Source organism: Poromitra crassiceps (genome assembly GCF_964638095.1).
Source record: "Poromitra crassiceps genome assembly, chromosome: 9".
Classification (NCBI taxonomy): Eukaryota; Metazoa; Chordata; class Actinopteri; order Beryciformes; family Melamphaidae; genus Poromitra; species Poromitra crassiceps.
Genome location: NC_139630.1, coordinates 47,677,497 through 47,689,843, shown reverse-complemented (window position 1 = coordinate 47,689,843; position 12,347 = coordinate 47,677,497). Strand labels below are relative to the sequence as shown.

The 12,347-nt window shown below is 46.0% G+C and overlaps 1 protein-coding gene across 4 annotated transcripts in view; it reads right to left on the bottom strand.

Moving 5' to 3' along the window:
• The window catches only part of utrn (utrophin), a 249,561-nt gene that overhangs the window by 154,471 nt on the left and 82,743 nt on the right, over nt 1-12,347 (bottom strand). For 2 of the 4 annotated variants that reach the window (XM_083643533.1, XM_083643535.1), the window contains exons 43-54: nt 11,079-11,238; nt 9,862-10,037; nt 9,316-9,451; nt 8,577-8,726; nt 8,259-8,411; nt 7,919-8,020; nt 7,590-7,707; nt 6,897-7,114; nt 6,537-6,654; nt 5,988-6,193; nt 4,897-5,051; nt 3,927-4,116 (exon numbers count right to left, since the gene is read on the bottom strand). In XM_083643533.1, coding sequence (XP_083499659.1) covers nt 3,927-4,116; nt 4,897-5,051; nt 5,988-6,193; nt 6,537-6,654; nt 6,897-7,114; nt 7,590-7,707; nt 7,919-8,020; nt 8,259-8,411; nt 8,577-8,726; nt 9,316-9,451; nt 9,862-10,037; nt 11,079-11,238 — 1,882 coding nt within the window. Of the gene's footprint in view, nt 1-3,926; nt 4,117-4,896; nt 5,052-5,987; nt 6,194-6,536; nt 6,655-6,896; nt 7,115-7,589; nt 7,708-7,918; nt 8,021-8,258; nt 8,412-8,576; nt 8,727-9,268; nt 9,278-9,315; nt 9,452-9,861; nt 10,038-11,078; nt 11,239-12,347 lie in introns of those variants that run through there. The other 2 variants (XM_083643534.1, XM_083643536.1) reach the window with 2 other exon arrangements.

The following is a 12,347-nucleotide window of genomic DNA, read 5'->3' as shown; positions in this document are numbered from 1 at the left end:
AAAAGAGGCGAGATTGAGAGCGGCCCTTGAGCCCGCGAAGCAAGGGGGGGGGCGAGACGGCTTGCGCTAGTGGAGGGGCGGAGGGAGCGGTGACCGTGTTGGAACGTGACCAAGGTTTGAAGGTATTGGGGGGCAGTTGAGTGGACAGCTCTGTATGTGAGGACAAGGGTTTTGAATTTGATGCGTGACAGGATGGGGAGCCAGTGGAGGTCATGGAGGAGGGGGGTGACGTGAGAGAATTTGGGTTGGTTGAAAACAAGGCGGGCAGCAGAATTCTGGATGAGTTGAAGGGGTTGGATTGCAGAGGAGGGGAGACCGGCTAGAAGAACATTGCAGTAGTCAAGTCGAGATAAAACCATGGCCTGGACTAAAATTTGGGTTGCTTCTGAGGTTAAAAAAGGGCGGATCTTTCTAATGTTAAAGAGGGAGAATCTACAGGAACGTGCCATTGCTGTAATGTGGGCAGAGAAAGATAGTTGGTTGTCGATGGTGATTCCGAGATTTTTGGCAGATTGGGCAGAGCAGTGTGGAAACTAAGCACTGCAGCACCTGTCCCGCCAAGCCGCAACTACGCATACAGTCCGTTTCAACAGGTCCATAACGCTAACGCACAAACAAGCAGTGGACTAAGTGCAGTGCTGAGTGCAGCGTTATGGGATGCATTAGCTACAGCACTCCGCTTGCCTTGTCTTTATATACAGTAGTACCGCTATATAACTTATAGATGGAGAGAGATCCAGGTCCGTCCGAGGCAGAGAGGAGATCTGAACACACAAACAGGCACACACATTACTTTAAACCAACAGTCATTCATATTTCCGCAGCTTACCTACACGGCCACCGGCAGCAATCGTTATTTGCCGACAGCCTGGTGCACAAATACACACAGACAGACAGACAGACAGACAGACAGACAGACAGACAGACAGACAGACAGACAGACACGCACACACACACACATACACACACACACAGAGGCAGTGAGGGGGGGATCAGGATGAGCTTGTTGAAGAGCTGTGTTTAGACAGGGTTTAACTGGAGACAGTACCGTCCATTTCAGTCATTGCACAGAGTATTGACTCTGCTTCAGAGGGACAGACATGGGAGCGTGTGCTGCTGGCTCTGTGTTAAATGGCACTGATGGCTCTCCACAAGAGCTTGTAGGACTTTGTAGGACTAGGCGTTTGTGCTCTCCCACTCCATATTGTCACGGTCAACACACACACACACACACACACACACACACACACACACACACACACACACACATTTGTAATGTCCACAGTCACGCATGCACATAGTAGAGCTGCCGAAAATAATCGATTCAGAGATGCATCGCGATGCTTAATAGGACGATTCTGAATCGATTAACAAATATCAAAAATCGATTACGGTATTTAAAAAAAAAAAAAAAAAAAAAAAAGATTTTTTTTTTTTTTTTTTAATATTCAAATAAAATAGAATGTAAGTACATGCAGTTGTTTATTTTAATTATGGATCATAATACAATGCAATTCCAAATGCACTTTTATTTTAAAAGTAGCCACACAGTGAGAAAAAAGAAAGTGAGAAAAAATAAATCATGTATTGCGGAAAAAGTGATGCATCGATTTAAGATGCATCGTGATGCATCGAGATGCATCGGAGATGCATCGAGATGCATCGTATAATCGAATCGAATCGAATCGTAGACTTGTATAATCGAATCGTATCGAATCGTGAGATCAGTGAAGATGCACAGCTCTAGCACATAGTGAGTTTGATAAAAGCTCCTCGAACAGAGTGAACTTTTGCCCTTTCCGTTGGAAGCCATTATTGCTATATCCGCCACCGTGCAAAACACTAATGAGGGTTTCCAACTTCCATGATTGGGATTTGGAAACCCTCATTAGTGTTTTGCTTGCACCTGTGTTTACCCTGGCTTCTCGACACAAAATGGCCCCCGTGAGAAGGGTCTATGGTCAGACTGGTTGGAGCTGACAGACAGGCGACAGTAACCTCTTTACAGCTGTGGAGAGCAGAGAAGCATCTCAGAACGTAACATGTCACTTTGATGGTGGGTTGACAGTGAGCTGGAAGCTGACTACCAATTAGTAAGGTGCCTAATAAAGTGCTTGGTGAGTTGGTGAGTGTATAATCGTGGTGATTCTCTGGACAACTTTTGGGATATTGCAAATGGGAAACACCGTCCAGCGACTGTCAACAAATATAAAAAAAACAAAAAGTCAAATGTTCTCCAGCAACACGATGCTGATTAAAAACCTGCCTATCACTAGTTTTGCAGCCTCAAACGTCAAATCATTTGTCATTTGTCATTTTTCAATTATTTCATGTGGCAAATTTGTATTATGTCGCAGCACCTGACAGCTCAGCGAATCTGTGGGCTGAATATGGAAACAATTGAAATGATAGACAAAAATTGTGCGTAAAGCAAGATGAGCAACTTGACATATATGTGACGTATTATGCCAACACCCGTCAGTCACCCGTACTCTACTTTCAGGTGACGTGATCACGTAATGGGGTGTGTGTGTGTGTGTGTTTTAACAACTTCAATTTACCACACACTAGATGAGGAGACACACACACAAGACCAAATCCCATAGTGTATGTGTCCTTTAGAATTTAGAAAGGGTTTATAATGGTGTATTATGTTTGACAGCGATACCGCAAAAAAAGATCATTACTATTGGCAAATATACCCATAGCCATCAGAATCATATCAGACCCAAACCAAATCCACGTGTCAGCCAGGCCTCAACTTTGAGCTGCAAACATCTTGTTGTCTGCAAACGTCTTCTGTGGCTCAGGAAGTAGAACAGGTTGTCCACTAATTGCTTTGGATGAAAGAGGTCGGTGGTTCGATCCCCGCCTCATCCAGTCTGCATGTCCAAGTGTCCTTGGGCAAGATACTGAACCCCAAATTGCACCCGATGGTTGTGCTAGCACCCTGTGTGGTAGCTCATCAGTGTATGAATGGGTAAATGTAGGCATATTGTAAAGTGCTTTGGATAAAAGCACTACAGTATATAAATGCACTCTACCATTCATGCCCATTCTGAGTTAATGAATCCTCAGAAAACTGTGTGGCCATTCATGCCGCGATTCAATACCATTTCACCTTGACCTACTTGAAAAAAAGTGAAAGTGACCACAGCGCAACATCTGAGAGAAGAACACTACAGGAAGTGGCTCATTATGACAGTGAGGCTTGCTATGAAGAGAGACGTATGACACGGCTGCATTGTTCTCTCCCTTCTCAGGGACAAAGCTGTGATCTGAAGTGCAACAGGAAGCTTGCGTGGCACAGGAAACGAACCAATTACCCTTTCTGGAAGAGAGAAGGAGGGCGTACGATATGGGAACCCCAGAGAGAGAGAGAGAGAGAATAATCCAAACAAGACGAGGACGGGATGAGAATTTTGGATTAAAATGTTACATAAAGACAAAGATAATGTGTGTGAACAGATCCCTGAGGGAAGGTCTAGGTAAATGACAAGCTACTGCGAGGAGGAGCACACACACACACACACACACACACATGCGTGTGCACGCACGCACGCACACAGAATTCCTGAGCAGTGTAGAACACAAAGATCAATGAGAGGCAGTCCATGCATACAAGCACAAACACTCTCTCTGACTTCTCATTCAGACATCTTTAACCAGCAGCGTACGCATGGGTGTGTGCACGCACACACCCATAGCACGCACGCACACACACACACACACACACACACACACACACACACACACACACACCACACTCACACCGACCTTCTATCCTTCAGCCAAAGTCTAGCTGAAGGATGCATTAATGAAGGATGACACCGAGATAATAGGCTAGCACCTGTCCACAGATACCACACACACACACACACACACACACACACACACAGAGTTTCAGTCTCAGTCCACTGGCCTACCTCCAGCTGTCCTCTCAGCTCCTTGACGTGGGCGGAGTCCTGAGATAGCTCCTCCCTCTGGGAGGCGTCGGCCAGAACGTTGACGGTAGTCTCCGCCTCCTGGAGCCACTTGAGGAAGGCCTCCAGCTCTCTGAGAGACGACTGGAGACTCTTCAGTTCACAGTCTAATTGGGCCTGCCGGTCACTTGCCCTGTCAATCAACATCGGTCGTCAATCACACAAGATCTCTGTATATGACTAGCAGCCAATGAGAAGATGCTTCACGATTACATATCGATCGCAACGTCAGCTCCCTGATGAGTGATACTATCAGATGCAGGGTTGCCACACATTTTCACGGATAACATTTCAAAACTTTTCCACGACTTTTCAAAGATCCATAATAGAATTTCCATGTAATGTGCGGCGGCGCCTCTGAATCAATACCAGAAATCATTACTGGACTGGACAAATAGGACACACCTCTTTATATTGGATGCTAGTGCTTTAGAGTCACTGCATCATATTGAAATAAAACATGAATTTTCCATCAAAATATTCATATAAAATGGGCTACAAGAAGCATTAAAATATAATATAAAGAGGTGTGTCCTATTTGACTAGTGTAGTCAAGGCCGTGTCTACTTTATGGGCAACCTGGGCGGGTGTATGTTTTTTTTTAGTTGTTGTTGTTGTTTTGGTGGTCCGAGTGAAATGTAGATGGGGGGGGGGGGGGGGGGGGGGGGGTTGCTATTGAGTCATATAGTCACATTACATGGAAGCGATTGGGAAACAAAAATCATGACTTTTCCAAGAAAATATTTATTAATATTATCTATTAAACATTATATATATTATATACATGTAGGTTTTCCATGGCCGTGTGAACCCTGCAAATGATGTATGATGCGTGTGCGTGCGTGCATGTGTGTGTGTGTGTGTGTGTGTGTGTGTGCATGTGCATGCATGTGTGTGTGTTAGGGTTACCTACCTGTTGTTGATGCTGTTCCAGGCGCCATTGTGCTTGTCTGTGACCTCTTTGATCCTCCTGGTGTCATCAGCAGAATACTCTCGGAGGAGCTGATTGGACAGCTCGTTGAAGGCGGCCACGGCGGGCTGGCCTCGGCCCAGGTCTTGGAGGAACGCCTGCAAAACAATCAACAGTGATGGTTGTTAGGATCATCATGAAAGCATGTGACTGACTAAAACCTATATGCTACTGTACATCACTGCCTTATTTTATTGCCTCATTTCTTTGTATGCAGTGTTTTCTATTGCTTGGTATCTGCTTTCTGTAAGACAAATCACCCCATAAGGATTTTAATGGCCTCTTCTCTAGACTCAACAACGCTAAATTAAACCCTGGGTCATATAAAGACAAATAAATGTGTTATTGTGCCGTTAAGCCTTCGAACATTATTTTTTTGCTTAACCTCTATTTCATGAAGCAGGTCTCTTAATAAGACCAGATTACTCATAAAGCAAGAGACCCTATGGTTTGAAATTCTGTGAGTGTACAATTCATCTCAGATGTGACACTCAGGCTCTTATTCTGTCAACTAAAGGTACATTTCAGGCACTTTAATTGGATAATTACTCATCATTACAATGTTATCAAAGACCACACAAACCAGGAGCAGATAGCTGCGTGGCCTGCATGCTGGATTCTGTTAAACACAGTTGCCCTCTAGTGTCTGGTGACTGTAATGCGTCATCACTCCATGAGAAAGCACAATCTGTTGTACAGGAACTTTTGGCCAAGTCGTCATCTCAAATTAAAATGATGGATGATGTGGGTGTAAAAAGGTTGTTAAGGTCCAGTGTTACGTATTGTGGATAAGTGATTTATTCATTCAATCCAACCTTGTGCAGAGTTATACAAGTGTACAAAGGACCTCTAATATAAGGAAAAGGTATTTGCTTGATTTTTTTTCTGTCTCTCTATTAGGAGAGTGGGCAGTCAAATTCTCTTGAGTACCTCCCTGTCTTAAGGCAGTATGATGACAGGAATACAGAGTCCCAGGAAAGAAAAGGCATTGAGCGAGATTGAGAGAAAGTTTAGCGGTGAAACTTTTGCCTAACCTTGTTGTCGGCCAGCTGTTTGGTCAGAGGATCTCTGGACTGCTGGAGCAGGTTGTGGAACCGCCCCTCGTTCTGGCCAATCAGGTCCATCACCTCCTGCCTCTGTTCCTCCCACTGGTCGCTGTGGCCAATCATGTTGTCCAGCTGCTTGAGCCGCGCCTCGACGCCGTGCTGCGTGCTGTCCCATTGGCTGCGAACCCTCTCCACTGGAAGTACGGATGGATGAAGATACACGGAAAAGACAAAAACAAAATGAAAGAGCACAGTGATCCGGTTAAATTGTTTTGAATTCAAAAGCGAAGAGATGTGATCAGGAACGCAAATAAGCAGGAGAAAAGCCAAGAAAACAATTTCAAATCGTACCCAAACAAAAATGAATACAGTCCCAAAAATGCTCAAACCTTGAAACAAATACTGAAAACTATACATACTTGCTGTTGTCTGTTGTGCAGCCAATATATTTATACCATTTGTCCCAGAGATAGCTCTGCTTTTTACGATTGTTCACTGGGGAAAAAAATCAATGCAAATGTCTTGTTCTGTACATACATTTCTCAGTGATGGATGTGCGAACGTCCAGGTTAGAGGTCTTGTTTTTGATGTTCTGTGCCAAGGTGAAAATGTCCTCCAGCTGGGGGTGACGCTGCTCCAGATCACTCTTAGTCACCTGCCAGGGCAAAACGCGTGTGCGCGCGCACGCACGCAGACACACACACACACACACACACACACACACACACACACACACACAGCCCCACAGAGACACACGCTCATATGTTATCACACCGTTCAAATCTCAAATCATCATAGCAACGGTGCAAACACATCATATACGCTACACTAATACAAAGGCACACACAACTTCTGTCCCTCCCACCTCTCCCGCCTCTCCGCTCCCCTCGGTCTCACCTGCAGACGTCCCATGGTGGTCCTGATCTCGTCCGTGTCGCCCACGGTGACGATGTTGGACTTGAGCATCTGCGTGATGAGGAGGAGCCAGTTGGCCAGCTCGGTGGCCGTCTCGTTGAGGTCGGTGGGCGCCACGGTGTCCGGCGTGTGGGGGGTTTGGTGGTGGGGGTCCTCGCTCAGCAGGCTGGCCATCTGCACCGCCGAGGGGACCGCAGACACTGGGGGTGGGAGGGAGGGAAGAGAGTATTGTTGAAATGTTGATAGACACAGCTTCTTTAAAGGGCAATGATGCAATGCACGTGAAAGACATTAGAGGGGGGGGGAGAGAGGAGCTGCTGTCTATCGGCGCAGCGGCATCTTAATAACAACTAGAGGAAGAATGGATACATGAGGCATCACGGCTTGTTTTGCTGAAATACTATCAGGACGTTGTTGTTCGCCCGTTATTGATCGTTTCATCACACGTTGTCACCCTCCACATTAGACCATTGAGGGATTTCAAGTAAGTGTGTATATGTTTCCTGTCAATGTTACGTCCAAAGAAGGCTGAAGACTCAAAAATCACATTTTCAGCGCCACAATGAAAAGGCTTGGTCTTTCCTGGGGATAGCGTTGTGATTTGTCATCATCCTTGTGTGCAACAGTATGACGACAGAGCTCGTGGCAGGTTCAGAAGTGAGAGAAAGGAGTTACCAAGTTGCTGGTGCTGAAGGACAACATGCTGTGTCCATGGAGAGACAGGCTGCTGGAGGGATTCCCTCAGTCGGCCATCCAGAGCCTTCCAGTCAGCCGCCAGCTGTTCCACCTTACTCTATACACATGGAGGCATAAAGGCACACGCATACAGTATATACACATAGTCAATCACGTGCTACAAGACATGACCAACAGAAAACATGTTTAACATAATATGCTAATCACGGCAAATCGAATTAAAACTTCAATTAAACAATACTTCTGGCAAAATAGATTAAGTGGGTGAATTTGCATTATCAAATTATTGCTACTACGGCAACTGGGACCTTTTCCTGAGGCAACAGCTGCTGCCGTCTCTGTAGTTCAATAGAGCGAGCCAACAGGTCCTCCAGGTCTCTCTTCCTCTCCTTCATAGAGGTCTCCAGAACCTACAGCGGGACCAAAGCACTCATTCCAGGCACTGAGTGTATACGTGTGTGTGTGTGTGTGTGTGTGTGTGTGTGTGTGCGTGTGTGTGTGTGTGTGTGTGTGTGTGTGTGTGTGTGTGTGTGTGTGCGTGTGCGTGTGTGTGCGTGTGCGCGTGTGGGTGCGTGTGTGCAAGTGTGTGTTCTGTCTGTGTTTTCAATCAGCTCAGGTGTGTTAGTATTTAGAGTGCAGAAAGGGCACCTGTGCTTGGGCAGGGTTCAGGCCTCTGGATGCGAGCGTCTGGTGTGTGACCTGGACCCAGTCAGTCATCCTGTTCATCTTGTCCTGGAACTGTCCGTGGCTCTGCAGGTTGCCCTCCACCTCGCCAACCTTGTCCAGCAACTCGCGCGTCACCTACAGCAGAGAGAGGGAGTGAGAAATGAGTGAGAGAAGGAGTCGTAGGTAGGGAGGGACTCAAAATAATACTGAATAATTAACAATTTCAAAGTACTCTAGTGGTCCAGAGTTGGACTTTGGACTTGGATCAACTTGGATGGTAGTGGCGGTGCCACTTCTCACCTTGCTCCAGTTGAGGTTGATGGCTCTCAGCCTGCCGACATGCTGGTCTCTGTCCTGAGGACTCACGCTGGGACTGGCCAGAATCTGAGGGGCGTGCTTGTTCAGCCAACCCATGCTCTCGTTCTGCAGGTCCATTTCTTTTGCTAGGGCCTACGGGAAAGACGGAAGCATTTGACCTTTGACCTCACAAGTGATCTAGCTAGTGTCAAATCTATTGACAAATGAAGCACTGAGGTTAGGAATAGAGCAAACAGTGAATGAACTTTGTGTGCAGGTTGCCTCACGTAGCACATACAAATACACTGAGCGTTTGTATTTCCTCTGCTCACAGCAGCGGTGTTGAAAACTAGAGACATGAAAGGCATTGTGTGTGTGTGTGTGTGTGTGTGTGTGTGTGTGTGTGTGTGTGTGTGTGTGTGTGCGTGCGTGCGTGTTATATTGTAGCTGGTGTTTTGACAGCTTTTGCACCCAGAATGCCAGTGACTGAGATGCAGGGAGCAGCTTTTAAGTGTAGTGATCCGATTAGGGGAGAAAAACAAAAGCAAAGAACAAAAGGAAACAAAAACACAGTCAGAGCTGACCATAAAAATAGCACCATCCGTCAGCTGTGGAGCAGGAGCAGAAAGCACTATTCCCCCGTGAAGGTTGAGCTGAGTCACAGTAATAGGAGTGTGTTATAGGCCGGGCGGTACCTTGAGTTCTTTGAGGTAATAGGAATGTGTTGTGGGCCGGGCTGTACCTTGAGTTCTTTGAGGTTCTTGTCGGTGGCGGTGACGGGCAGTGAGCTGCTGGCATGTTCTGCCTGCTCCAGCCACAGAGCCAGCTCCCCGCTCCTCCTCATCAGGTCTGACAGGGCAGAGTCCCCTGCAGCCAGCCTGTGCACACACACACACACGCACGCACACACACACACAAATACGTGCACGCACGCACGCACACTGATAAGAATCTCCATTTCCCCAGGGTTGCATGCCTAATCCTAACATTTACATTGATATTTATATTACAGTTATAGACTGATTGACCGCGCTCATAATGTTAACTGCCAAACGCTGATAAAGAAAGGGGACCATCAATGGTTCCAGCTAACGTGTGCCACTGATGGAGATGTAGAGCTAACCTGCTGAATTAAGACTGTAGCACCACAACGTTCTCTAAGCAAGATACAGCAACGCTGTGATACTTCCTGTCAAAATCTATCCTCCTTATCACTCCACCCATGCTGCCGTGTTGTGTGTTTCATGTGTTTCCATGTGCTTCCATGCGGCTGCTGTGGACACACTACCTGCGCTGTCTTTCCAGGACCTGACGGTTGACTGCTCTCCAGCGCTGGCCCAGGTGCTCCAGCTTCTCTTCCAGCAGGGGGCCGTCGGGGGCCGTCAGCTGCCCGATTATTTGCTCCCCGGTGCGGGTCAGTACCGCCAGGACGGGCTGGTGACTGGCGAGGCCTTCCTCCAGCTCCTACAATAAGGGGACCAGAGAAAGTGGGAGGAAGGGATGAAAAGGTGGAATCGTGGATCAATCGGACTGCGTAAGCCGAAATCCCCAGGCTCAGGTCCATCTTTCCGTGCAAATCTCCGATTGACACATGGGACATGATGTGTGGCAAATCCAGATTTAAGCTGCCAAGTCTGCGCTCACACCGAGAGAGATTTAACTTGCCAAGACAGAAGCCATAAAGTAGGAGCGTAAAGTCTGCCTGCTAAAGGGTGAGTCAGCTAATTGATCTCTCCATTCCCATCCACTTGATCCCTCGTCTCCTTCTCAGTGGCTGTGAGAAGCATGTGAAGGAGCGAGCTAGCTAAGCTGCAGGGCAGCTCCAGCTTTGATAAAGGTGTTAATGGCGGTGCCGTCAGACAATAATGCCGGGCCTTCAAAGAATTTAATAGCTGGGGAAGAGAAATCGGCGCTTTGGTAATCAAACAAATCAAATTAAAGGCCCGTCCTCGCTCACTCCCTCTCATCTTAATCTTCATTCCATGTCCTCGCTCCATATTATGCATAGTTAGATGTGCAGCGTGTTTGTTTATTAGGTACGCTATAAAGCGCCTATCTGTTTCCCCTGGGGGAATCAAATCCAATTATCTCCTGCCTGACGCTTCCAACTGCTTTAATCACTAACGTAAAACATATTACTATGATATACTGCTGCAACTTTGTCTGCTACAGTCTGAGAGACAACAGCTGAGCTCATTCCTCTATGTGTCCGGTTACATTTTATTATTATTCTAATGAACATTTTCCTATTTATATAAACAATATGTAACTCTCTATATTCTATATTTAGTTTACTACAATGTGTACTCCAGTATTTCATGCCAAAAAACACACCTTGAATTGAATTGAATTATACTAGGATGGCAATAATTGTGTTTTCAATTTTCAAATTCAAACACTTGGCATATTGTTGCTCTATGTATATCAGTTATTGGTGGTTTACCTGGATAAATAAATGTACACATCCGTTTTTCACAGAAAACACACATGGAGAAATCGGCCCACCCCTCTGACCTCCTGGTGTTGCCGTGCGGTCTCCAGGTCCAGCTGTCCGTCAGGGCCGGTGCTCTCAGCCAGCAACCTCTCTGTGTCGGTCAGCCACTGGCTCAGGTCATTCATGTCACAGTGGAACTGCCTCCACTCCTCTACGGCACGGTCAAAACTCCTGCAGGACAACAGGCAAGCACACACACGGATATGGTGTCTTTCATACTAAACATTCACATCCAAACCCCCAGCGTCAAGTTGATCCCTTACTGTTCAACCTCTATTGTATTGTAATGTCGGTGCCTAACTGACAGACAGGTAAAAGTAGTCGAATTAACCCCCAAGACAGCATTAATCGAACATGCAGTCAGGCATATTGTTCTTTTGCAATGTACTTCAGATGTCTGATGTGCATAGGCCAGCATTTTCCTTCTTTTCCTCAACAGCAAGATTGCACACTGTGAACAATCAACCGGAATTCAATTTCCCCAATAACGCCAAGCAGATAATTCAAATTACCCAAGACAACATTCAAATCTATTTCCTTTGTCTTTTTAAACTTGTTTTGATTTCAATAATGGCAACGGAATGAGTTTTGATTGCTTCTTAATAACTAATTACGAGTCCTTACTTCGCTCTTGCTTAAGCATTAGTGGACTAAGTGTTAAAGACTGGGATGATAAATGAAGCAATTCAATCCTCCACGGGTACAACCAAGTAATCCACTGGGAAATTCCAGTTTCCATAAGGAAAAATGCAAACGTCAGGTGGAAAAACACCTCAAGCCGCTCCTGACCTCCATTAAACACCGTCAAACGCCGTGACACTCGGGAACACCTGAGCACATTGGAAATTTTACAGTGACGCTACTGCATACATCAGCAAATCACCGATTACTTATAAACACCTCATCCAAAGAACAGATCTTTATCGCATCTATGGTTTGAATGGGGTTATTGGAGGGGAAACAATCTAAACATAGAGACAAGGTAAAGAAATGTGTTTTGGATGAGCAGGTTTATGACTATATTCCGTTCTTTACATTTTTCTGGATGCCCAAAGGTTATTGTGATTACAGGCTGCAGCATTTTTGTGCCATCTTCAAAGATAGCCTCCTAGTTTACACACTGTGTGCACACTCTGTATTCAAACAAACACACACACACACACACACACACACACACACACACACACACACACACACACACACACACACACACACACACACAGTGTGCACACTCTGTATTCAGCTAATAAAGATTGTTTATGCCCAAGGAATTATGTTGA